A 26,087-nucleotide genomic window follows, 5' to 3' on the forward strand; every position below is an offset into this window, starting at 1 on the left:
TCAGAGGGCCAGTGAGGCTGCATGGTTATCAAGGCAACGAGGGCAAGGGCAGGAGAGGGAGGGTCCGCTGGAGCAGGGCCTCAGGTCCCCCGGGAAAGGGGTGGAGCTGAGGAGAGACAGTCACAGGTGAAAACACAGAAAATGATTATTTATGTCTGCAATGTCACTCAGTGTGGTGAGACGTTAACTTTGTTTTTATTTTCCTTAACAGAACCAATTCAGTCCATCACAACCATTCAGGCAACAAAGACGCACCTCCCTGCCTCGGCGCTCCTCCTCCCCTCATCTCCCCCAAAGGTCACCATCATGCCCCTGCCCCTCCGACTACACTGTGGAACCCAGCTTCGCTTGTCGACACCCCCGCAGACTCCCGCAGAAAACTCAACCCTGCTACACCGCCTAGTAGGCCGCCTCCAGGACTGACGAGAGTCGACAGGCCACCTCTGAGCTGGGGGGAGAAGCTGGAGGAGGGAGGCAGGAGGAGAGGGGAGGGCACAGAGAGGTACACCTCATTAAGGGGAGCCAGTTTACAAGAAGCAGGTTCCTGGAACAAGGCAGAGCAAGACAGAGCCATCCAGAGCCTCTATCAGCGGCATCACATGAGTAACCTCCACCAGAGAGCCTGTGCCTCTCCCACAGTTCAGGGTACCTGCCCCGACCCGGTGGGTCGGAGTCAGGCCTCGTCTCCGAGGGAGCGACAGAGTCAGCCGCCTGACAGCATGCTGGTGTATGACGAGGTTCTGCAGCAGCACCGCCGGCTGCTTAGCAAACTGGACATGGAGGAGAAGAGGAGGAAGGAGGCCAGAGAAGGAGGTGAGCACAGCGATGAAGAGGTGGAAAGAGAGGGGAATTACAGCAGAGGGGGTAGTAGGCAGAAGAGATGATGTCCTTCTCTCCTTAATTTGTCTCTTGCTGTTCCTTCACCAGGTTTTTACTATGACCAGGACGAATCATATGATGAGAGTGACGAGGAGGAGGTGAAAGCCCATCTGAGGAGAGTGACAAAACAGCCCCCACTCAAACTGGATGCATCCTCTGAGGTGCAAGAATATCATATGCTTCTTATATACATTGAAGGTTTTAAAATGTTTGTTAGAGCGATATTCACCTGCCCAAATGTCTCTCTCCAAAGAAAGTGGATTTTCTACGTGTGTGCGGTCTGACCACACTGGCCGATCGCGATGAGATTCTGGCACGGAAGAGGAGGAAGAGAAGGAGGATGATGAGGGAGCGCAGCCTCTCTCCGCCGACCGTGCGGGGCAAGAGGAAGGCCACTTCACCTTCAACACCTACACCTTCCCTAACCACACCGTATTCTGCCGAGCAGATGGACAGCACCCCCGAACTGCATGAGAAAAAAGACTTCCTCCATATGTTCAACCTTTCCCATGTCAGCCCACAGCAGAGGAGAGGTAAAAACCTGTTCAGCATCACACACAGCCTACGTGCTACTTTGCTTTCTTCACAGTTGATCTGGAGGTTCCCCGTGGAAAATAAGACTCACAGTTTACTGAGGATTTTGGAGGGGTGAGAAGAAGAAACCGTTAGGAAGCATCTTGAGAGGATGTTATATTTAGCAAATTAGGGAATTGAGCAAATTTAAATATTTTGAAAGATTTAATATGTCAAATGCATTCAATATTAGTACCAGATATAATTATTGTATCATACGCCATGTCACGATTTCCTTGCAGCAAACACTACGTTCAACTAGTTTTATATATTTTGTTTTACCCAGTTATTGAAACAGCATGGAAATCACTTTAAAGAAATCACAATACAGAAATCAAGTCAATGTTTTAAAATACTGTTTGCAGGGCAAACTCAGTTTTTTTTATAATCACTGTTCATTACTTCCTTAGAGGGACACTGTTGCATATTTAGCAGCTCATTTGCATTTCCTGTCAATCTTTGATTTAATTTCCTGTTACCAATGTCTTATCTGTCAACATTGCTACATCTGCTCCTCTGCCAAAAGACCCTGATATAATTTATATTTTTAACTCTTTTTTTTCTTGAAAAGGATGAGCTTTTATATAATGTGTGTGGTGGCCAAAGTCTGTCTGTGATGGTGTTGGACCTTACCTTGAGTGACCCATTTGCTGAGCTACAACCATCAGTTTCCTTGTGCCAGTCAATATTTTAAGCCATATTTTAAAATATGAATGACAGGCGTTCTCATTCTGTCTTTTCTCTGCAGATAAGGAGAGGACAGAGGAGCTGCTGAGTGCCATTCAGAAGAAGACTGTGACATTAGACACGCTCAGATATAATCCTTTACCTCCGTGTAGCAGTCCCCCTGTTCCCTCCAATGGTGAGAGACACATAAGCACACACACACACACACACAGACACACACACACACACACACACACACACACACACACACACACACACACACACACACACATACACACACACACACACACACACACACACACACACACGCACGCACACACAATTATATGCACGTTTATGTTTAACGCTTTATACTTTTTCTAAGGAAAGTGTAACATTTGTTTTTAGGTGACTCCTCATCAGCCCCCCTGCCTAGCCAATCAAATGGACATCATTACCCAGACTCTCCCAGCCCTTCCCCTCCCTATTTACACAAACCCAAACATCCCCCCCATAACGACACATTCAAACCCTCTTCGGACTCCCACGTGGCCCGCATCCCTCCAGCCTTGGCCCCCCATCATGTAAAACGTGAATTTATGGAGACTCAGCCAAACAGGAACCTCCAGGGCCTCCAGAATGGCGTTGTGGCTTCTCCACAGAAAAAGGAGCCAAATCCTGGGCCGAATGGACGGAGTAGGCCCTGGGAGAGGTTCACACCAGAGGGCTTCGCTCAGCACTTCCACCAGGCTGTGCTGCAGTCCACACACAACACACTGCAGAACAAAGGTTAGCCACTTACTCCAGAGGTGCATTACCATCATGCTCGATTGTGAATTTAAAAATGACAATGTTCTGCCACCTAGTGGTGTTCACATGTAACACACCAGCAGTAGAAATGCATATTTTATAACCACACTCTTCTCTCTCTTATTTCTTCTAAGGAGTCTCAAATTGTGTCCCTGAAGCTGGCATGAAGACGGACCGCTTGTTGCCTCACAGCATCTCTCAGCTGAAAAGTTCATCTCACCTCGCCCCTCAGCATTCACATGTCAACGGCCATCATTTCCATTCCCTTGTAGCCAGCGGAGAACTTCCTGTGCCGCGGGAAAACCTGTCTGATGAGGGTGAGGAAGAGTCTGGTCAGGAGGAGGAAGAGGAGGAAGAGGAGATGGAAGAAGCGCCCAGGAAGTGGCAGGGTATCGAAGCCGTGTTTGAGGCCTACCAGGAGTATACGGATGGTGAGTCCATTTCCAGTCAGTTTTTTTTAATGTTGACCAACATTTGTCTCATTCTACACTCAGAAGCATCTTAATTACACAAAATGTCTCTTAAAGTCTCTTAAACATATTTCCTGTTTTGAAGCATTATCAATGATTATTATTGGATGTTATCAGATAAGCCTTGCATTTGAACTGCTTTTAGTACAGTATATTTAAAAAACCATGCCGAAGTTTAGATGCAGCAATTAAAAAAGTATGTTTTTGTAGGGGCCAAATGTTTTTTGTTAGTAGCCCCGATTTATCCTACGGTCCACTTCTTGGGTTGGACTCCAATATATTGTTAGACCATTGTGTGAGAAAGGTATTAGAATGGATGCAATTTCCCCTAATTTCTGTGTTTCTCTCTGTACAGAATGGAGCATAGAGAGGCAGATTCTTCACAGTCAGTGTAAGAGACTTGAAGCACAGAATTACAATCTGACCAGAACTGCAGAGCAGCTCTCTCTCAATATGGGGGTAAGTTTCCGTACACATGCAGATTTATGTGCATTCTTTTTTATAATGTGCATACTGTTTTTAAGTGATGCTGCTCAGTGCAGAACATGTTTGGTTTTTGATAATTGTATCCGTTCTTCCTTTGTCAGGAGCTGGTGAGTCAGAGGCAGAAAGTGCGAGAGGAGAGGGAGAGACTGCAGGCCCAGCTGGAGCACTTCAGGCGGTGTTTGACGCTACCTAACATTCACTGGGGCAGAGGGCAAGTGAACGGGCACACGCAGAGGTGACCTCTGACACACACTCCCTGACAGACACACCTCTGACAGCGAAGGAACAGTAACAGGAACAAGACTAGAGCCAGACCACTCTCTGCACTTGAAGCACTTGAAAGAGACAATCCTTGTCTTGTTACCCCTGCTGGCCAATCAGTTCTATTATCGAACTGATTACCTGCCATGTTGCCACGGTAACCGTAAACCATGGTGGCCATATGGTGTGGGCGTTCTCGCTCTCCCTCATTCTGCCTATGGATTGTAACAACACTGTGTAGGTGAAACAGCATCTTCGCCAGAGTAACGCTAACCACTCCCACTAGTCCCAGATTGACTCTCCACCATTTAGCTCACATCAATTTTTGCATAAAATGTATTGATTTACACTAATGAGATGTATCACTCGTCACAAATCTGTAGCCTCTCTGGACAGCAATGAGAAGAGAGTAAGCGTGCAGCGGTCACTTGGTGAAGGAATCAAAGCACACCTCAGGCCTTAAACTTGATAGGATGCACTTGAAGTGAAATTGGAGGAAATACTTGATCGTCCTGTGTGGTAAAATATTTTAGCCTCTATTGGCACCGTATCTAACGGGTGTGTGCTGGTAAAGCTTCTGCAGAGGATAGAAAACTGCTAAAAGATAGAATCTATATAATGGAAAATGGTATCATTGAAGTTTTTTGAAGTTTTAATAAATTTTCCATTGGTAAAAATTGTGGTAGAGGAAGAATTTTCATATGTTTTACTGTTTTAACCATTTCTTGTGGGAAGCCATATGTTTTGTTTAAAGTGCTGCTGGTCAGAATAAAAAAATGTTTAGAAAAGAAGGATGTTATGGCAGTTGTATTTGAAAAATTGTATGTGATGTCAAAAGGTTTGAGGGTTAGCCTTCATGCACTGGGCGTTGGACGACAACGTGGCAAATGTGAGTTTTATTCACACCAAGATTCTGGTTCAACCAAGAGTCTGTCCCACCACACGGTTAGAGATGTCAATTAAACTTGAAGAGTTGATATTATCAAAGGTCTTTTGCAATATTCTACAAATGTTCATAATAATTGGCACTGAGAGAAAATACTGTATTTATAAACATACTGTCCAACTTTTGAATTGTTTCCCTTATCTGAAGTTCTTGTGGCATTATCTGAAAAACTGTTTAATTACTTAAATGCCAAATGATTGAGTTCCATTTCAGTAATGTTAAAACTGATAACCGTCTGTTTGTAACAAAAAGCATAACATTTAATTTCTTTTTCTATGAGATTTATTTTTGTTTAAGCCAGGTAAAACAAGCTGGCCCTTTCCTTCCTATCTGAAAATTGGAATCCCAGGAGCCCATTCCTACAAGCACAAGCTATAGTAGCAATCTCCCAAAAATCTCCTGACCCGCCTGCGTCACCTGCTGTGAAATCCTGCATATTTGTTTCAATCAGTTATGTAATGTATTATTTGGGCTGTATAATTGTGATGAATTATTTATTAACATAAATTGCTGTACATTCTGATGGAAATTTACAATAAAATATTTGTAAAATGTATTTTATAAGTCATTGGCATTTCTCTGGGGAGATGAAGTGTTCAGTTCCTATGCAAAACAAGTATAAAAGCATTGCTCGAAAGTACAGTTACATAATTACAATTTTGAGGTATTTTCATCTTGAGCTATTCCATTTTTAAGTTACCTTACATTTCTACTACATTTCCTAAGAAACACATTTTCCACCACTGAAAAAAATTATCAATTAAACTCTAATCTATAATGTTATACTTTTACCGTAAGTTAGGTTTCCCATGTTATACTACTTTATTAATCTACAACATTGCAATGGTCAACATTGTATATTTTACTCCATCACAGCTATTACTTTGCAAACTAAAGGATCTGTACCAGCCCAAGGCTTTTTCAATTACCAGGGCCAAGAACAAATCTATTCAGGCGTAGGTAAAGCTATAGAAGGAGACAAGTGATTAGTTACAATCATTTTTTGGTTGATTTCTTGGGACCCTTTCCTCAAAGAAGAAAATTGGACACAAATAAATGTAACCCATACCGAAGAGCTTTGTTAACTACAAACTGGGTCAAGCATTCAGGCATGTGATGATGAGTTAAATGCCGATTCTTCCTATTCAGTTCCAGTCACAAGTATGCTCAGTCGACAAAGCAGTATTTGTGACTTAAGCTCCTGGGGCCCAATACTATTTCCTTTAAAGTACAGTACATGTTCCTCTAGTCATCTTGTCCTTTTGGATTTTGTGTACAATATAGTACATTTCTTAATTGTGTGAAGCACCTGTATGGACCTATTTGACATAGTATATAGGATATGTCACCCATCAAAATGAACAGGCATGACCCAGTAAGCTATGTACATCACAAGCAGCTTTATTTCACAGACTTATTCAATATTAACACAGAAATGAAAGAAATAGATGAGGTAAACGAACAGTGCAACCTGTACATTAAGGCCACTTAAAGTACAAAAGGAACGATCATGCAGTATATGGGGCAACATAACACAGTGGTAAAATATATTTTAGCTTGGATAAATCGGCATCATGTGATAAACCAAAGGCTGACTATCATGGGAATGTCCAGAAGCTATTCAGATGGGTTCTGGATGACTATCAGCAGGAAGTCGTTCTCTGCCGAAACATAAAAGGAAACAAATATTGTTAATACAGCAGAGCGGCTCCTAAGTAACAACCTTTATTTGAGTTGATAATACATTTTTGTTTCAGTAGCCATCATTACGTCAACAAAACCTATCTGCTCCAAACTCACCTGGTGCAACCAAGATCTCATGTTTCTTGGAGCGGATGCGGAGGAAGGTGAGGTCATTCTGAGGGTCGATGTCCCTCACTGTGCTCCTGGCCATCATCGCGAGGTGGCGAAGAAGTCCTGCATACTGAACAGTTGTGGAGTTATCTAATGTTGTTCTGATGGGAATACCTGAAAAGATCAAACATTAACAACCTTTAGAGTCAAACAGCATTGTTAACCTTTTGCACCAGAGTAAACAGTTTGGCTGCAGATTTATATTGCGTTCTGGTTTACCTTCTGTATTGACAACTATTGTTCCAATCACACCTTTATGGGCTTCGATCCTTTTGAGTGTATCCTCAACGTTAGCCTGCAGGACAGAATGAAAGTAAGAAAAATATTTAATTAAAAAAACACCTACTGAAGTAGAATGTTTGATTTTTATTTCAGTGAAGTTAGTTAGCAAGTTAAATATAATGCCAGTGAGGTGATTTTAGTGACATTACGGCCATACAATCTATGATTACAGATGGTATAATTGAAACAATGTTGGTGTTTTTGTTTATCCAAGGTTAAAATTAACCATAATACGTTACGTAAGGTTAAGAAAACAACTCACACACTTAACAAAATTAACTTACGTGCTCAGTTCCTGCCATTTTGTCTGTGATCTGAGAAATGAAAACTCTCCTGCCTTTTCTCTGTGTCTCTCTGTTGCCAAGAGAAACGGAAGTTGCGTCACAGGCTTGGCGGAAGTGTAGAGTAGCCGTCATTGTGTTGAGATCGGCTGGTGCGAGCTGTTTATCTTCACTGCTAAAATGCCGGAGCTAGCGGTGGAAAATGTTGTCGTTCACCCCTTGGTGTTGCTCAGTGTGGTCGATCATTTTAACAGGTCAGTAATTTCAAGACTGGTCTATTATCCTTTACACAGTTTGCTAGTTAAAAAGTCCAAAAGCCTAACGTTGCTGCTAGGCTAAGCTAATGCTAGCCCTGCTGAGTCAGAGCGCCATTGAGAGTGAATGCAGACATGACCAAGCTAGCTAGCTAAGGGAAATGTGTTCAGTTTGTCCCATAGTTGTTGTTGGAGCATAATATGTGTTATATTGATAAATGGTCTTATAATAAGATATGATTTGTAAGTAGGCTAACCTGCTAATACATTCACAGTAATGGTATTATTTTGTCATTCATTCATTAAGCGATGATAACATGAAGATATGGACATTAGCTTAGCTTAGACTAGCTCCCAAGCTAACGGCTCACCCTATGTTCATGAGTCATGGCGTTTACTTCTGACAAACTGTGATAAACTAACAAGATAATGTTTTCTGTTTTGACACATCTTACACATTCATTTACAGGATAGGAAAGGTTGGAAACCAGAAACGAGTGGTTGGTGTCCTTCTGGGATCATGGCATAAAAAAGTTCTTGACGTCTCAAACAGTTTTGCAGGTGAGTGACATTTTGACAGCATTTAGACAGCTTGGGAGAATCTTATTCAATACATAAGAGTAATACTCAAAGAACAATGAGGCAGAGGTTTTCTACCTTGTATTCCCTAGTATGATACAATCGCTCAAAGACTCACTTATAACTTAACAACTTTAACAGTATAGTATCTTTCTTTTGACTCTGTGCCTGCTAAACCCCCAGCGTTCTGGGAACAACGTGTTTTCCTCATTCCTAATTAGTGTTGTCACGATACCAACATTTTGGTTTCGATACCGATACCAAGTCAAGAATTGCGATTCCGATTCTTTTTCGATACTTTTCTTAAAAAAAGGGAAACACGGAATATCGGCTTTAAAATTAGGAATAACAGATGATTTTAGCAGTCAGAACAACTAAAGCAGCAGTGTTACTAAGAACAGAAACGCCAAAGAGTCACATCTAATATAAATATATATAAAAGCATGTATTTTAATTGTGTAGCAGTGAGTTTAACATTTTGGCAGCACTGTTGAGCATTTTGAAAATGTATTTTCATGCCTCTGTGCAAGGCTTAGTCTTTCTATCTTTATAGCCACTGGTGTAAAGTAACTAAGTTCATAAGCTCAAGTACTACTTGGGTACAATTTTGAGATACTTGTACTTTATTTAAGTATTTCAATGTTTATTTTGCTACTTTGTACTTCTAATCCACTACAGTTCAGAGGTACATGGTGTACTTTTACTCCACTACATGTATTAATCCCTTTAGTTACTTCACAGATGTGGATGAATGATGTGAAATATAATCAAGTGTTAAATCAGACTTTAGTTCCACCTGGAGTAAATCCACAAGATTCAAACTAGCTGCACCTTTACCAGCTTTGAGAACACTTTCATGATCAATCATTATAAAACACATCATATATATTATTCTGAAATGGACCAATCTGCACAATGACTACTTTTACTGTCGCTACTTTAATACTTTTACTTGAGGAACATTTTGAATGCAATACTTTTACTGTAACAGAGTATTCCTACACTCTGGTGCTTCTAGTACAAGACCTGAGTACTTATACTTTTACTGTCGCTACTTTAACTATATTTTGATGATAATACTTTTGTACTTTTATTTGAGGAACATTTTGATTGCAGGATTGTTCCTACATTCTGGTACTTCTACTTTAACTCAAGTACAAGACCCGGGTACTTCTACTTTTACTCAAGTACAATATATATACTTATACCACCTCCGTTTATAGCCTATGAAAAAAACTAATAGAAAACGAAGGCTAAAGCTAATGTTAGCAGATAGTGATGCTAGTTTGCTCAACGATAATATTGCGACAGAAAAACTTTTCAGTGCACATCACGCTCTGCCGCTCCCACAGGGAGCTCTGCTCTGAACACCTGAACGGCCCGTTCACAGACTTCTGGCGTCTTTTTTGTCAACAAGCCGAGGCGCAGCGGCAGTTGCACTCCCACTTGCAGCCATGCTTCTCGTTTTCTCACATGCTCTGGCAGCTAGCGCGTGGCCGCGTGCACGAGAGAGGGGAGGGACTTAGAACGAGCTTGAGAGGAGCGGGACTGCAGGCACGGCTGCAGAGCAGGGAGTGGAAGCAGAGCGCTGAACACACACGGCTCTTATTAAAACGGCGCTTTTTCACGGGAGTGCTTTTCCCCGTCATTCTTAAAGTACCGATACTAATGAAACGGAGGAATCGTACCGTTTTTAACGGCAGGGTATCGCGGTACCTTTCAAGTATCGGTACACCGTGCAACACTATTCCTAATCCAAGGAACTCCATATTAGAATTTATAATATCTTACAAATCTCCCTCCAAATTGACAGCAAACATTAACCACATGCTGTCATTGGTTGATTATGTGTACAATATTTTGAGAGGGCTACTTGAACATATTTGAATATGCATTTGACTGTGAACTTAAACCGGCTAAAGCTCAATATTAAATACAATTATTCTGAAAGCGGAACGCAAATCAATTCTTTAACTCATTGTCAATGTTCCTTTGCAGTGCCTTTTGACGAGGATGACAGGGATGACTCTGTGTGGTTCCTGGATCATGACTACTTGGAGAACATGTATGGCATGTTCAAAAAAGTTAATGGTAAGGCACTGTCTATGTTATCTGCTTTTGTTTAATGATGGTGACCCTGATTATTTTGTACTAGCGTCCTTCCTTTCCTTGTTTTCAGCCAGAGAAAGAATAGTCGGATGGTACCACACAGGACCCAAGTTACATAAGAATGACATTGCCATTAACGAGCTCATCAAGCAGTACTGTACCAATTCGGTAAGTAACAGCTTACATTTAGCCTCTGCTTGATGTGAATGTGTTGTGATATCACCTTGCCCCTCTCTCTTTTTCTGATGCGGTATAAGTCACTTGTATATTTGTCTTTTATTCCATCAGGTCTTAGTCATTATAGACGTGAAGCCAAAAGACCTTGGTCTACCCACAGAAGCATACATCTCTGTGGAGGAAATACATGACGTAAGTGAATCATGGAATGCATTGAAGGAGATTAAATAGGAGTGGTTTCAAAAGGGTTTAGGCTGAGCATTGATCTATTGAATTAAATAATAATGAATACATTTCCATTTGTGAGTTTAGTGTTGATGCATTTTCCTGACACAAGTCTGGTGATTTTCGTTGAATACGTTTTATAACAGCTCTTTATATTTAACCTTTCCACAAGGTAAATGTCAAACTACACTGAATTAGAAGACCTTTAAAAGAGCATTATTTTTTAATATTTTTTTTTGAGGTGTTCGAACGTTTTCCCAGTTAAAGGTGAAAGTCTATATTGCACTTGTATCATCCTATTTGTGTGGTTTCAAACACTGCACTACGACATTACAACTATTTTAACTTGCTTACTATTCAAACAAACTTTGGTCGAACTTAGAGTTATGATTTTCCATTGTTGTGCTTTACTATTTTTAGGATGGCACACCAACATCCAAGACATTTGAACACGTCACCAGTGAGATTGGAGCCGAGGAAGCGGAAGAAGTGGGTGTGGAGCATCTGCTCAGGTAACTTTTGATTAAAATAAATAAATAATTGTTATTATCACATTACGGTGTATAAATCATACATAAACTATGCTTATTATTTAATAAAATCAACAAAAGTGCCAATACATTTAGATGGAAATGATCAACAGATAAAGACTACTGGCAAACCATGTTAAGCCATTTAATTTCACACCCATTCCCTTCTCATCTCACATGTGTCAAACTCGAGGCCCAGGGGCCAAATCAGGCCCTTGGTGGATTTAATTTCGGCCCGCATGACAATTTTTATTTACTATTAGATCTGGCCCGCCGGTATATTGCACGCACACCTTCACTCAACCCTGAGGGTTTCCTCAGCTCTGAGTCTGACCCCAAACATTGATGAACTTGCACCCAAGATGAGATGCCAAGTATCTGGCTTGAACTAGCATCACAGAGCAGCAAACTGAGTTTCAATGGATGTTTCCTTCTGCACTTTGTTTCTTGCGACAACAGGGCATGTTTGGTTTTTTCTTTGAGGGAAATTGTTTTTTTGAAGCTGTTGTTGGCCTGTGGAAAAATGTAATCATAAGAAATGTCTCCAAAAAGCTGCAGATGGAGCCATAAGAAATGAATGCAACTAATTATTTAATGTTGTTTTTATAGGCAATAATTTAAGCATTGTTAGTTCCAGGTTTAATATGTGCAATAAGTTCATTTCAGTAAGTTTTGCAATAAACATTGAACCAGTCCAGCCCTCGACTTCTACCGATCTTTTAATTTTGGCCCACTTTGTATTTGAGTTTGACACCCCCGTCTCATCTTATACCCTATACAGAGATATCAAGGATACCACTGTGGGCACCCTGTCGCAACGCATTACTAATCAGGTTCATGGCCTGAAGGGACTCAACTCCAAGCTGTTGGAAATCCGCTCATACCTGGAGAGAGTGACGGCAGGAAAACTTCCCATCAACCACCAGATCATCTATCAGCTGCAGGATGTCTTCAACCTGCTGCCAGACGTTAATCTACTGGTAAGTTGTTTGTATATGAGGGGCAATTGATTTGTATCTATGTACAGTAATGATTAAAGGAAAATTGGTGTCTTTTTAATGGTAGTACTTTCTCTTAAATGTAGGCAATATCTTATTTAGTTTTTTTTCATTATGTGCAAATGGGAGAGCTGGGTTTTTACACTGAATTTAAACTGCAGCAATTACTCATTGTTATAAGTTTAATTAAAACATTATGTTATTAAAAACAACAGCATTTGGAAATAATTCACTGAACCATAGAGATGTAGGTAAGAAAACCAAAGTAGCCTATTGGCTTACATCTCTAACTGAGCAGCAGCTTCTCATTTATCCACTGGAGGGCAGACTTGGTCAGATTTAAAGAGCAGACAGTGCTCGAGTACGCTTTATGTAGTAGTTCAAAAATACCTGCTTGTTTCATATCTAAATATGTATCCAGATTTGTGTTTTAACACTCTTTAACCCTTTTTTGGTGATTTTTTTTTTTTGTATGCTTTTGTAAAATTGCATCATAAAAAAGCTGCCAATATTATTTAGCCACAGATTATTGTTCATGTCATATCATATGAAAATGATATGGGTTGTTGTCATGCTTAAGACAACATTTTGTGATGCTTAAAATCATGTTTCTGTCTTTGCAGGAGTTCACTAAAGCCTTCTACCTTAAGACCAACGACCAGATGCTGGTGGTCTACCTGGCCTCGCTCATACGCTCAGTGGTGGCTCTTCACAACCTGATCAACAACAAGATTTCCAACCGAGACGCAGAAAAGAAAGAAGGACAGGAGAAGGAGGAAGGCAAGAAAGAGAAGAAAGACGACAAAGAGAAAAAGGATGATAAGGACAAAGACAAGGAGAAGGCTGATGCTGGCAAGAAAGATGAGAAGAAGAAGAAATGAGTGTTCTCCTTGTTACGGTCTCCTCTCAAATCATGCCGCCTTCACCTGGATGTGCTCTACTTTCTGCCCAGTCACAGCTCTGTATTTGGGTCTCAGGCTAAAAGTAGGACTCTATATGGGGAATGGTGTCATTTGAGATTTGACCTCCCGCTCACAAGTGGCACTCATAAAGACTGTTATTATCGTACAGAGATGATGATGATGTTTGCGTCTTTGGTGTTTTGAACTATGAGAACATGTTTATTCTGTTTTCATAGTTTCCATGACCTTGATCTTATATAACACCTGGGATTGCTTTTTTTGTAAGATGGAAAAAATGTTTTGTTTCTGTATAACTCATTAAATTGGGATCATATTAAAATGAGTGGGTTTTTTTTTGGCAGTTTGACATCTTTTTTCTGTTTTTCTCAACAATTGGTTAATTGTTGTATAATAAAACACATGCCTGGCCCTGTAGGCAGATGTACCGGCAGATTTAGTTGACCCTGGAGTTTTGGAGAGAGGGCCATTTATAACACAAATAGCAGTGAACAAAGGTGGTGTGTGTTCCCCATGGCAGTATTAACTAATTGATTGCCAAATTGTAGATTATTATTAGAAGTAATTTAGTTCTATTAAAAAGCTGCAATGAACGGAGCCTATTAATAGGAATACAGCTCTTAAACTAATGGGCAATGGCTTTCATCAACTATGTTGTACACCATAATAAAAGGAAGCACAACAAAAAAGAATATATAGCCGATATTAATATTTATAGGTAGTTTAATGAATTGTTATATAATCGGGGGTAGGTTTATTGGTGTATTCTGGTTACAATGTATAGGAAGGTATATACGCAGTACAGTAAACATACTGCAGAGCACAGCTGCACAGAGAGCAGTGCTTTTAGTGAGGAGGCGGATCTGTCATCATCAGGTATATTTTTAAAACTGCGTCATCTGCAGCTTCTCCAAACAGCTCCCTGCTGCCACAGTTACCCAGACATGCAGCAGCTGTAGTGGTGACCAGTATAACGCATTGTAAACCCAGGTTGTGTCTGGCAAATAAGATTATTGTGAAGGTAAACTGGATTGTGACGTAACGGGTTTAACCCCCCGGCAGAGAGACACCGCGTGCTGCTCGCGCACGGTCAGCAGCAGTCGGCGAGGAGCAGAGCAGCTCGTGCCTCCTCCAGTCCATAAACCCTCCTCCCTCCCTCCCTCTCTCTCAGGATCTGAGCATGACTTCTCGCACATTTCACTGCGACTGAACAACACGGCAACATGGCTTCGTTCCTGGAGGTGAGGCTGCTGAGTTTGGGGTTTTTGTTTGTTTGATAACTTGTTAATTGTCAGGGTGTGGTTCTGCACCGTAGGCCTGTTTGATAGACGGCAGGTGGCATTAGCTTTGCTATCATTATTGTAAGTGTTTCGCTCCGCCACATGAGCGTCTGATGTCTCATAAATTGTAAGTCATGTGTGTGCGGGGATAAACAGGTGGCCGAGAGGCTTCACTGTGATCAAACGTTATCTGTCAGTGCCAACAGTTTTTGTTGAAGAGGCTGCTTCTTCCTCTTCCAGATCGCTGATGATGAGAAAGGCTATGATCTGGAACATTTCTGCGTCCCCAGACATTATGAGAACGATTTGGAAAAGGTGATCATCCCCCATGGACTCATCATGGACAGGTAATAAAACAAGTCATATTTCTGTCAAGTCGTCAGACTCTCTGACACACACACACACACATACTGGTTTGTGCTAAGTACACTTTACTGTATTTGTTTGACAAATCACTGTAGCCCACATCCTGAAGCTCATTTGAGTGTGGATTTGGGAGGTGGGGGTTGAATCCAGTGCAGTGCTGTGAAATGCATTGTAGGCAATTAGGTTTAAGTGCAATTTCATGTAAGGCATATCCCCTCGGCCAATACTGTACTGCAGTCACCATTTAATTTGTATTTACTGTTTCCTTCTCTCCCTCCCTGACTTTACTCTATTGTGTTTACCACCTACTCCACCCAGGACAGAGCGTCTAGCCCGGGATATTATCCAGGACATGGGGGGACATCACATCGTAGCTCTGTGTGTGCTAAAAGGAGGATACAAGTTCTTCGCAGACCTGCTGGACTACATCAAAGCCCTGAACCAGAACAGCGATAAATCAGTCCCCTTGACAGTGGATTTCATCAGGGTGAAGAGTTACTGTGTAAGCTGCCTCTGCTCATTTAATTACCAAGAACCAATTCTGATGTGAGGTGTTAGTTACAAATGAAAACAATCTCCTCTGCAGTATTCAAAGCGATTGTGATATATTTCACTATATTGGAGGGAATGATCATTTTTTATCATCCCTCTCAAATTACACTGAACAAAAATATAAATGCAACACTTTTGTTTTTGCTCCCATTTTTCATGAGATGAACTCAAAAGATCTAAAACATTTTCTATATACACAAAATAACCATTTCTCTCAAATATTGTTCACGAATCGGAAAAAATCTGTGATAGTGAGCACTTCTCCTTTGCCGAGATAATCCATCCCACCTCACAGGTGTGGCATATCAAGATGCTGATTAGACTGCATGATTATTGCACAGGTGTGCCTTAGGCTGGCATGCAATTGGCATGCTGACAGCAGGAATGTCCACCAGAGCTGTTGCCCGTGAATTGAATGTTCATTTCTCTACCATAAGCCGTCTCCAAAGGCGTTTCAGAGAATTTGGCAGTACATCCAACCGGCCTCACAACCGCAGACCACGTGTAACCACACCAGCCCAGGACCTCCACATCCAGCATGTTCACCTCCAAGATCGTCTGAGACCAGCCACTCGGACAGCTGCTGCAACAATCGGTTTGCATAACCAAAGAATTTCTGCACAAACTGTCAGAAACCGTCTCAGGGAAGCTCATCTGCATGCTCGTCGTCCTCATCGGGGTCTCGACCTGACTCCGGTTCATCATCGTAACCGACTTGAGTGCGCAAATGCTCACATTCGATGGCGTCTGGCACGTTGGAGAGGTGTTCTCTTCACGGATGAATCCCGGTTTTCACTGTTCAGGGCAGATGGCAGACAGCGTGTGTGGCGTCGTGTGGGTGAGCGGTTTTCTGATGTCAATGTTGTGAATCGAGTGGCCCATGGTGGTGGTGGGGTTATGGTATGGGCAGGCGTATGTTATGGACGACGAACACAGGTGCATTTTATTGATGGCATTGTGAATGCACAGAGATACCGTGACGAGATCCTGAGGCCCATTGTTGTGCCATTCATCCACGACCATCACCTCATGTTGTAGCATGATAATGCACGGCCCCATGTTGCAAGGATCTGTACACAATTCCTGGAGGCTGAAAACATCCCAGTTCTTGCATGGCCAGCATACTCACCGGACATGTCACCCATTGAGCATGTTTGGGATGCTCTGGATCGGCGTATACGACGGCGTGTTCCAGTTCCTGCCAATATCCAGCAACTTCGCACAGCCATTGAAGAGGAGTGGACCAACATTCCACAGGCCACAATCAACAACCTGATCAACTCTATGCGAAGGAGATGTGTTGCACTGCGTGAGGCAAATGGTGGTCACACCAGATACTGACTGGTTTTCGGACCCCCCCCAGACCCCCCCAATAAAGAAAAACTGCACGTTTCAGAGTGGCCTTTTATTAAGGCACACCTGTGCAATAATCATGCTGTCTAATCAGCATCTTGATATGCCACACCTGTGAGGTGGGATGGATTATCTCGGCAAAGGAGAAGTGCTCACTATCACAGATCTTTTCAGATTTGTGAACAATATTTGAGAGAAATGGTTATTTTGTGTATATAGAAAATGTTTTAGATCTTTGAGTTCATCTCATGAAAAATGGGAGCAAAAACAAAAGTGTTGCGTTTATATTTTTGTTCAGTGTACAATGATCACATTTGTAAATGTCTGAATCTGTATCAAATATATATATTTTTCCCTTGTAGAATACAATAAGTGATATTTCTGGAGCACCACAATAATGTCAACCTAATTAAGATGAATTGTTCAGCCTTTTTATGTAATAAGGGTCGGATCTGTCGTTTTTGCTTTGTATTCCCCAGAACGACAAGTCAACAAACAGTGTCAAAGTCATAGGAGGGGATGAGCTGTCCAGCCTCTCAGGCAAGGTTGGTCTACTGTTTATTTTTCAGGCAGAAATACCTCAACTGCACACGTTATATAATTGTATACCTTATCTACTGTCCTTTTTCCCCTCACAGAACGTTTTGATTGTCGAGGTAATACCTTTTCTTCTTTATTCTGTATTGAGGCTCTATACTGAGGATTTTTTTTGTGTGTGTTTGCCTCCACCTTAATGTAACCAATTAGTGTGTCCTGCTTTATAAAAAGGATATCGTGGAGACAGGAAGAACCATGCAGACGCTACTCTCCCTGCTGAGTGAATGCAATCCCAAGATGGTTAAAGTTGTGAGGTAGGCACCGTTAGACACTTTACAGACCAAGTTGTATACCTGCACTGTAACATGTCTATAGAGCTAATGGACACTCTCCTTTAGGACTGCATTAGAGATGTAATGTGACGGAGGGAGGGAGCAGCTTAAGAGTTAATCTGGCGCACTAATTTAACTGCACTGTAGAGGTAGAGGCCATCTCTCTGATGTATTCCCAACAGCTGGTTGAAACAGGAAATGTGTTGAAGTAATGTGGGTTTCCTATGATGCTTGCATAAAAGATAGTTGTCTTGGTTTGATCTACTGTGTATGGGTAGGCTCATTTAAATTGATTTGATGTTCACCCTATAATTATACTTAGCAAATATGCTGCTGAATAACAGTTATTATCTGAACTATGAATACAATTCTTAAATGGCAAGTTTACTCAGTTCAAACATTGAAAAAACGATTATTCTACTTAGTCATTGTGATATCACGCCATGCAGATAGTTCTTCTTCCTGCTGAGGCTTTGCAATGTCTCCTGCTCACATTTCTGCTGCCACACTAAAACAACAGCGCTGAATGAAATTGTAATTGTGGTGCTGAAATAATTGAAGGATTATATTTCAAAAGCTTAAAGTCTATGTGAAAATACAGTAAACGGATATTTCTGAGACTATTCTGAACCTTGTTTATGTAACATGATAGGCCTTTGTTTTTTATATCCTGTATTTTCCTTGTTTGTAATTGTAGCCTTCTGGTGAAGAGGACCCCGAGGAGTTCAGGGTACAGACCAGACTGTGAGTGCCTCGCTTTGCACCAAGTTATCTATGGATTTTAGTATTGTATGGCAGTGATCATGCTATGCTCACATGAACAGCTCTGGAAAAAATCAAGACACATACCTAGAAATAGTAAAACCAGAGAAACTGATAATTTTGCAGTGGTCTCTTCATTCTTTTCAGAGCTGTATGTTTGTTTGTTTGTTTGTTTGTTTGTTGGAAGAGCTGGAGAAGTGTTATTTAATGAAACTGTGTTTTTTCCATGCAGGATTAACAGTTATTTCTGGAAAATGTACTCCAAATGTAGCCGAGCCTGGCACTTATGCACTAATGCATTCCTGATAACCCCCTGTGCTCACACCATCTCTGATTATGTAATGCTTTTAGGTCTGTGTTGTATAATCCCCTTAAGATTGTCCCTTAAGAACAGCTGTGACTGTAAGCATTTTGACTTCCCACTAGCTGTGACAGCTTAAGTACGACCTCAAAGAGACATTAAAAGACCAACATCTATTAGTTCGCCACAGAGATTCAGACCACAGTAAATGTTTCCACATCTCATTTTTGATCAGCGAGTAGAGTTGAGTTTAACTTCCACTGCACTTGAAATAAGCAGTTTTTTTTATGTGCCTCACAGTGGTAGTAATGGTCTGTATTTTTATTTCAGATATTGGTTTTGAGGTGCCAGATTCCTTTCTGGTGGGCTATGCTTTGGACTACAATGAGTACTTCAGAGATCTCAGTGTAAGTTTGCTGGTGTAGATGATTTTAGAAGGGGTATGAGGACAGATAAACCATGCTATGCTATCATTTAATCGTATACAGTTGTTCACTGATTCTCATAGTATAATATATTTGCAGTTTCAAAATGCAAAACTAGTTAACTGTTTTGTTGAAAGAATAGTTTCCATTTTCAGCTGGCTCAAATCAAGCATGTTTTTAATGTATTGTGATGGAGTGATACCAAACACTTTATCATTATTGTTTTTTAAATCTTAAATCTTAAAAAGTACATTTCAAGCAGTACAAATTAAACAGGACGTGCCCTCAATTGTATCTAGCAACTGCACAAAAAGTCAAATTTTTTAAAAATAAAAACCCAAATAATGAACTATAAGATAAGATAGTACTTTATTGATCCCAATTTGGGAAATGTTTGCGTTGTAGCAGCATAAAAAAGACATGGTATTGTACAATAAAAATTCAAAGACTAGAAATAAACAAGAAAGTAGAAAATATATGTTGAATTTACACGGTATTATGTATATATACATAAATATATGACAGGTGGAATATTAAATATAGAACAGATTATATAAATGTACAATGTGGTTTTATTCCAAGAGATTTCTGTACAGAGAATGTAATGAAAAAACATGCACTGTCCACTGATTTATTTTACCCGTTCACAGCACATCTGTATACTGAATGATCAAGCCAAGGAGAAGTACAAAGTGTGAGCAGAAGTGCTGGAGAGGCGATGGCTGATATCAATGAAGACTAGGACCACTGTGATGCCCATCATTAGCTTTGCTGTGTTTTGAAACTTATTTATTTTTCTACATACAAATCCACAAAATGTGACATGTGGGTTGTAAATAACTTAGAACTTTTTTTCTCCCTTAATTAAAATACATGGAATCAGTTGCTACACACATTTTGGTTGTTAAATTTTAATTTATTTATTTACATGTGTATAGACTGCCTGCTGTCTTATCTTTGAGATAGAAAGAAGAATGTAATTTATTTGTTCAAGTCACAAATCTCAGGCTAATTACTGCTTTTATGTTAAGTGAGCTGTCAGTCAAATGTAAGTAGCCTTCAATTAATTGTAATGTTTTTTTGACTTATAATGCAGATATTTCCTCTCATTATGCCATAATATGACTGACTTGGAATGTAGGCCTACTATAACGTTATGTTTTATTCATGCTTTCATCGAAGACCTGTTTACAGCAATACAAATCTTGTGAAACCTTGATTCTTAGTTTTGAGATTGTATTTTTTCACTTTTCCCTGAAGTTATATTTATGTTAAAATACTTAACTGTGGCTTCTATACGGCCATGTGTAAGTGAAAATGGCACTCAATTTCCATTTAATCCATGTGATACTCTTTGCATTCCTATTTATGAGACAAATGTGAAATCGACGTCAAATTCGTCACTACAATGCCTGTGGCTAACTGGCTAACTGGCTGTGTTCGTCGCACACTGTGACGATTGGTTGTTATGAAACGTCTCGGAAGTGATATATTTGACTTACCTGTCGAATGACATACAGGAAGTCACGAAATTACCCTTAAAGACATTTTAGTTAGTTACATTTGTTATCCCAGATACCACGCACTGCTAACATTAGTTCCTAATGCTATCGTTAGCTTATCAGTTCACCGTGTGACGTGGAATATGTGGGACGAATGGACCTCAGTTTTATTTCAAGTTTTATTTATGATCAACTAACTTGTTCATTGCATGCTGCATAGTTACTGATTACCAGACACTAGTTCATATTTGATTGTTTAGACTCCGTTGAACCTGACAACCCGCAGTTTCATGCTGTACTCGAGTATTTTTACATAGTTTGTCCGTTAGTCTTTCCCCCCCCCCTGTCCTCCACTCTGTTTCTGCGTTGAAACAGCTGCTACAATGGATGTTAAAGAGGACATCATAGCCATTTTAGAGCAGTTTGACATCGGGAACAAATTATCTTCTCTACCGGTGCTACCCAAAGCCTCAGTGCTGATCCCACTGATGGTGAAGAATGGAGAGCTGCACACCATGATGACCCTGCGATCAAAAGAGGTAACAAGTGAGGGTCAACTGTGGGTGTACTCAGCTCAGTTAGCCTGCTTCAACTGTTTTGATCTAAATGTATAAGAGTAGGCTATTATGCCTCAGTTGAATAGTCTCTGATTGAGTCCATTGCATAACACAATACAAATGTCGGGACCAGTTAAATAAACAGCTGGTTTATAGTTTTCTGAAAATCAAAGAACATTTTGAGAAATAAACACAACAGAAGAGTAGCATGTAAAGCCTGTTTGAATTTCTAATTTCCTATTAAATCTTTGTGCTATGCATGCAGTGCTGTAAAACAGTCCTTTTGTGTGTCTGCAGCTGCGGACCAGTGCTGGTGAGGTGTGTTTCCCGGGTGGGAAAAGAGACCCCAGTGACAGAGATGATGTGGACACAGCTCTGAGAGAGGCCGAGGAGGAGATAGGTCTCCCACCTGAAGATGTTCAGGTGGTCTGTAGACTGGTCCCTATCATCAATAAGGTAGGCCAGTGCAAATAATTACCACTTCAAAGTTACCATAGACTGTATAAATGGACGTAGTGTCCGTTACGTCACCCATAGGATTCTGCACATAAGGCGCTTTCACACCGGAGTACTTTTCCCAGTATAGTTCCGAAAATGTGCGTTCACACCAAAAAAAAACTGAACTAGAACTTAGTTCATGAGAACCTTTTCAGTCCCTAGGCGCATTCACACCGCAGTACTTTCCACACAAAGGTTCATGACAACTCTTTAGTTCGACGGGAGGAGTTCGACGCTCGGACAGTGGCGACTGGTCATTAGTGTGAGCAGAAACAAATAATGATTACAACAAAATGCAAAAAAATATATATTTTAAGATCATGTTTAATCATCTGATTCGTCTGTACATTGCTGTTTTAGTCTGTGTTCTTCTAATTAGTGTCTACAGACTCAGCCGCCTAAATGCACGGGCTGACCTGGGCTGAAGCCCAGGGGCCTACGGAGATCAGGGGCCTATCATGAGCCAATAATAAAAAAAAAAAAGTTTTTTATTTCGGATGTTTTACATTTTTTTTAAATAAAGTCTTGGCTTTCAGAATATGAAACTTTTATTTCCAAAATCACACGATAAATACATTTTTGAAGCTTGTAAAGGGAAGAAGACGGCTCTCCCTCGCCACTCTGCTGTTCTGCTGTTCCCCTCCCTCCGCTGAAATTATGAATGTAAGGCGTATAGATAACACGGCAGGGGTTTCAAATAAACAAAGTCTTGGCTTTCAGAATATTAAACTTGTTTCAGCAAATTCAGATGATAAATACAACTTTGAAGCTTGTAACAGCATAATTACATGCGGAGAATGGAGTAACTTGACGTCACAGCAGGCATAACATCAGCCGGTGTGTCTCGTGAGTGTGTTCCCCGGGAAACAAACACAATGCACACAAACACAATACACACACACGCACGCACACACACACACACACACACACACACACACACACACACACACACACACACACACACACACACACACACACACACACACACACACACACACACACACACACACACACACGAGCTTCCCCCAGACCAGTAATCCAAACGAAAATATCTTCCCTCCGTAGTATTTTGATCATTTGCTCCGCTAATCAATCAGATCGATGGATTCCAGAGATTTTTCTCAAAAATTATTAAAAAGTAAGCTGCGCATGGCTTCCCTCGACCTAAAAGCAATGAGATTTCTCCATAGGATTTTAGAAAATAGCTCCAAATAAGATCTGTGGGAAACGTACCTGTTAGATAAATGCACGTTTTGTTCAGCCGGATAATATCCACATGTCTACCCTACTTTTATAATTTCGAATCATAAATCTATCGATTAGATTTGTGATTCAACTTTTGAAACTACAAGAAGATAAAGAGGACTTTTACAAAAAAGTAATAGATTTTTGTCCAGAAGGATAGGCAAATGGACTTCATCTTCAAGTCAAGGTAAGACCACCATTTTATTGAAAATGGGATCTTACTAAGAGAGAACAATTCAATATGTAAATGATAAAATTACATTTTGTGGGTATTCTTTTGTTGAACTGTCTGTTTAAAATTAATCGAAGCATCAGACACATTTTTTTGTTGAAAATAATATTATATTTTGATTAAGTCAAAATATAATATTTGTAAACCTGAAGAGTCAGTGCCTCACCAGCCATGAACCTCACTGCACGTCACTGCAGAAGCTTATAGACATCTAAGTTGTTTGTGCCCCACCACTTTTGTACATATAAAAACGCCACTGCAACAGGAGCACGGGGGGAGCCTCGCTGCGGGGAAGCAGTGTGTGGACCTGTCAGCGCAACTTACATGATGCCGAATTCAACAAACAAATTTAAATAATTGGTTTAAACGGCATAATAATAAGGACGATCGTCCGTTCTGTGATTCTGCAGAACACACAGGCCAGTCCGCTCCTGTGTAGCATATTATTTCGATGAGATGAGCAGATCTTAAAAAACGTTAAGACCTAATATAACTAAAAGGGTTGTTATAAAACAATGCACAGTTGTCATGGAGGAATCTAACTATACAGAGAATATATTTTTTGAACCACTATGTACTGTAAACATGTTTATTTCTGCTGTAAAGTTGGTCATTTTAACATGGGGTCTATGGAAATTGCTCCTACTGGCCACTAGATGGACTGCAGTTTGAGGCTCTGCCCAAGAGTTTGCCGCTTGCTTCAGACGCATCAGCTGCTTTTGGTCCATATATTTCACATGTCCCCCTCCCACCTCTATTTTCATCTCTTTTAACAGAGCGGTTTGTTGGTGACCCCGGTGGTTGGCTTCATAGACGAGTCATTTCGTCCCTGTCCAAACCCAGCTGAGGTCAGTGCTGTGTTCACTGTCCCCCTGGACTTCTTCACCAGCGACAAGGACCACTATGCCACCCATGGTGTTGCCGGGACAATGGGGATGCTGCACTCTTTCCATTTTGTGGACCCTGATTCAGGAAGCCAGTATCACATATGGGGCCTCACTGCCATGTTTGCCATACTGGTCGCTGCCCTGGCTCTCAAGAAAAAACCTGACTTTCATGTTGCTTTTGATCCAGAAGATCCAATATCCTTCTTCCAACAGGTTCTACACAGAAGAACGAGTAAACTATGACCAGCTGTGTCTTGATGCTTGTAATGCATTTGTGCCGATACAAATACCTGAAGCCAGTGTTTTATAATTGTTGTTCCTTCATGTATAGCCTTGTGAAGATAAGAATACATGTGTACATTTAGTAATGTGCAATATTTTCTTGAGAAGATTAATATATAAAACTTTCAGAGCTATACACTTATGAGGGGACAAAAACACAAATACGTTTTAATTTTTATTAATTATTTTAATGTAGCAGCAGGATTACAGATATAAACAGAAGAGTATACAAATGTCCAGACCAAGGCAAATTACACGTTAATAATAGTTCAGATGTATGATAACACACTGGGGTTGACCTTTATCCCGACTGCGGGGTCTTAAGGCTAGATACTAAAGCTCAAGCTACACAGAACGGATACAACAAAACTGTTGGAGAATGTGAAATAGAAAGCGAACTAGGAAAAGTGAGCTAACTGAGTACACACAAGATACAGCTCACACTATTGGCAATTAACAGTTAATTTATCATGGTTGCTCCTTTTGATCAAGCAGTTCACAGCAACAATAGTAATGTTGACAAGCACATCAACACAAGATAGCTCTCCATAAAACAATCTCCACGGTCTCGTCCCTTTTACCTCACATGTACAAATCTCATGAGGCATGAAAAACATTTTCAACAGAAAGTAACAAACAAGTTGACAATTCACTGGTGAAGCTGCACGATGTTCTACAAATAAAATATATCGGTATGGGCTATGGTAATGCTTGTGTTTAGAAATAAAGATTAAATCACAAAAAGGTGTCTTGATGTTCAACAGTCCTAGAGAATAAAAAGGACAAGGAGCCAAATAGCTATGACACGAAAGGGACACCAGTAAACACAGCAGAGTAACAGTTAAGTTATCAAGGCACACAAAGTTCTGTTGAAAGCATCACAATTGAAATTCAAGATACCCCTGCAGTATATTTCACATTTAAATATACATGGATATTCATTACATGACTGAAGGACAAAACTGATATTTTGTAAAGATTTGTGTGCTATCTTCACCACCTTTTAAATTAATGTTTCACATGGTTTTTTTTCAGGTGGAAGTGGCTATTCGAAGAGTCAGACTGAGCATCCTGGATTGCTCAAAATGAAACTGGACGTGAAAAAACATGAAATTACACCACAATCCAAGACTAAACAATCTGACAAAATGTACGGTGATACAAATGACAGTTGGTGCCACCCCCACCCTCTGCCTCAAAATATATGTTCTTTAAAACTGTAATTGGTCCGATGTTAGATGTAGAGCAAGCTCTATGTCCACACCATGAGGTAAAATGTACATTCATGAAACTGAAGTCACAGGTTGGCTTTCTGTGTTGGTATGGCTTTAAGAGGCATTACTTTTCCGCACTTCTTCCGCAACATCATGTGCTCTTAAACTCCCCAAGAGGACTGGAATGCTTGGAAACATCACTACTGCGCTCTAACCTGATCTACAGTTAACGGATGAGTCAAAGTGCCATTTGAGATGCATGACATAAAAAACAAACACACACAAGAAAAACCTAGCCCATGTATTATGTTATACAGGTTGGGTAAAGTCATTTTTATAAACAGTATAATTAAGTTCCAACATATTTGCTTGATGTCCACTTAATTACATTACTAATATCAGTCACACACTTCACAATAAACCTGCGCTTCATTTCAGGAAAACATACCAGCAATGATATAT

The 26,087-nt window shown here is 40.5% G+C and overlaps 5 protein-coding genes across 7 annotated transcripts in view; 4 read left to right on the top strand and 1 right to left on the bottom strand.

Moving 5' to 3' along the window:
- LOC117448211 (genetic suppressor element 1-like) overlaps positions 1-5,647 on the top strand; it is a 47,307-nt gene extending 41,660 nt beyond the window's left edge. For all 3 annotated transcript variants that reach the window (XM_034085394.1, XM_034085396.1, XM_034085395.1), the window contains exons 8-16: positions 1-126; positions 212-813; positions 928-1,040; positions 1,133-1,412; positions 2,201-2,314; positions 2,527-2,907; positions 3,063-3,359; positions 3,754-3,857; positions 3,986-5,647. The exon at positions 1-126 is cut by the window's left edge and continues 184 nt beyond it. In XM_034085394.1, coding sequence (XP_033941285.1) covers positions 1-126; positions 212-813; positions 928-1,040; positions 1,133-1,412; positions 2,201-2,314; positions 2,527-2,907; positions 3,063-3,359; positions 3,754-3,857; positions 3,986-4,123 — 2,155 coding nt within the window. In that variant the 3' untranslated portion in view covers positions 4,124-5,647. The remainder of the gene's footprint in view (positions 127-211; positions 814-927; positions 1,041-1,132; positions 1,413-2,200; positions 2,315-2,526; positions 2,908-3,062; positions 3,360-3,753; positions 3,858-3,985) is intronic.
- Positions 5,648-6,471: 824 nt separating this feature from the next.
- On the bottom strand, positions 6,472-7,619 carry LOC117448329 (dynein light chain roadblock-type 2-like). The gene is made up of 4 exons (XM_034085584.2): positions 7,512-7,619; positions 7,165-7,240; positions 6,892-7,059; positions 6,472-6,752 (listed from the first exon to the last, which is right to left on the bottom strand). The coding sequence occupies exons 1-4, from the start codon at positions 7,527-7,529 to the stop codon at positions 6,709-6,711; spliced, it is 306 nt and encodes a 101-aa protein (XP_033941475.1). The 5' UTR covers positions 7,530-7,619; the 3' UTR covers positions 6,472-6,708.
- psmd7 (proteasome 26S subunit, non-ATPase 7) lies at positions 7,610-13,643 on the top strand. The gene is made up of 8 exons (XM_034085583.1): positions 7,610-7,762; positions 8,232-8,323; positions 10,340-10,432; positions 10,521-10,618; positions 10,739-10,819; positions 11,273-11,364; positions 12,164-12,362; positions 13,004-13,643. The coding sequence occupies exons 1-8, from the start codon at positions 7,689-7,691 to the stop codon at positions 13,259-13,261; spliced, it is 987 nt and encodes a 328-aa protein (XP_033941474.1). The 5' UTR covers positions 7,610-7,688; the 3' UTR covers positions 13,262-13,643.
- Positions 13,644-14,222: 579 nt separating this feature from the next.
- Positions 14,223-20,427, top strand: hprt1l (hypoxanthine phosphoribosyltransferase 1, like). The gene is made up of 9 exons (XM_034085165.2): positions 14,223-14,541; positions 14,821-14,927; positions 15,265-15,448; positions 17,331-17,396; positions 17,490-17,507; positions 17,620-17,702; positions 18,418-18,464; positions 19,114-19,190; positions 19,859-20,427. Exons 1-9 carry the CDS (start codon positions 14,524-14,526, stop codon positions 19,904-19,906), a joined length of 648 nt encoding a protein of 215 aa, XP_033941056.1. The 5' UTR covers positions 14,223-14,523; the 3' UTR covers positions 19,907-20,427.
- A 263-nt stretch (positions 20,428-20,690) lies between these two features.
- On the top strand, positions 20,691-24,379 carry nudt7 (nudix (nucleoside diphosphate linked moiety X)-type motif 7). Its single transcript, XM_034084281.2, has 3 exons — positions 20,691-21,249; positions 21,565-21,723; positions 24,019-24,379. The coding sequence occupies exons 1-3, from the start codon at positions 21,094-21,096 to the stop codon at positions 24,370-24,372; spliced, it is 669 nt and encodes a 222-aa protein (XP_033940172.1). The 5' UTR covers positions 20,691-21,093; the 3' UTR covers positions 24,373-24,379.
- Positions 24,380-26,087: the final 1,708 nt, after the last annotated feature.

This window comes from Pseudochaenichthys georgianus, chromosome 6 (assembly GCF_902827115.2).
Source record: "Pseudochaenichthys georgianus chromosome 6, fPseGeo1.2, whole genome shotgun sequence".
NCBI classification, from domain to species: Eukaryota; Metazoa; Chordata; class Actinopteri; order Perciformes; family Channichthyidae; genus Pseudochaenichthys; species Pseudochaenichthys georgianus.

What these genes read in the sequence shown, in the direction of transcription:
- LOC117448329 (XM_034085584.2), bottom strand. An exon ending in AATAGTTGTCAATACAGAAG is followed by an intron (nt 7,060 to 7,164) that starts GTAAACCAGAAC and finishes TGATCTTTTCAG; the next exon opens with GTATTCCCATCAGAACAACA. An exon ending in TGAGATCTTGGTTGCACCAG is followed by an intron (nt 6,753 to 6,891) that starts GTGAGTTTGGAG and finishes ATGTTTCGGCAG; the next exon opens with AGAACGACTTCCTGCTGATA.
- psmd7 (XM_034085583.1), top strand. Translation starts at nt 7,689, where the DNA reads ATGCCGGAGCTAGCGGTGGAAAATGTTGTCGTTCACCCCTTGGTGTTG. An exon ending in CGTCTCAAACAGTTTTGCAG is followed by an intron (nt 8,324 to 10,339) that starts GTGAGTGACATT and finishes GTTCCTTTGCAG; the next exon opens with TGCCTTTTGACGAGGATGAC. An exon ending in TGCCAGACGTTAATCTACTG is followed by an intron (nt 12,363 to 13,003) that starts GTAAGTTGTTTG and finishes CTGTCTTTGCAG; the next exon opens with GAGTTCACTAAAGCCTTCTA.
- hprt1l (XM_034085165.2), top strand. An exon ending in TCAGGGTGAAGAGTTACTGT is followed by an intron (nt 15,449 to 17,330) that starts GTAAGCTGCCTC and finishes TGTATTCCCCAG; the next exon opens with AACGACAAGTCAACAAACAG. An exon ending in AGTACTTCAGAGATCTCAGT is followed by an intron (nt 19,191 to 19,858) that starts GTAAGTTTGCTG and finishes ACCCGTTCACAG; the next exon opens with CACATCTGTATACTGAATGA.
- nudt7 (XM_034084281.2), top strand. Translation starts at nt 21,094, where the DNA reads ATGGATGTTAAAGAGGACATCATAGCCATTTTAGAGCAGTTTGACATC. An exon ending in TGACCCTGCGATCAAAAGAG is followed by an intron (nt 21,250 to 21,564) that starts GTAACAAGTGAG and finishes GTGTGTCTGCAG; the next exon opens with CTGCGGACCAGTGCTGGTGA. An exon ending in TGGTCCCTATCATCAATAAG is followed by an intron (nt 21,724 to 24,018) that starts GTAGGCCAGTGC and finishes CTCTTTTAACAG; the next exon opens with AGCGGTTTGTTGGTGACCCC.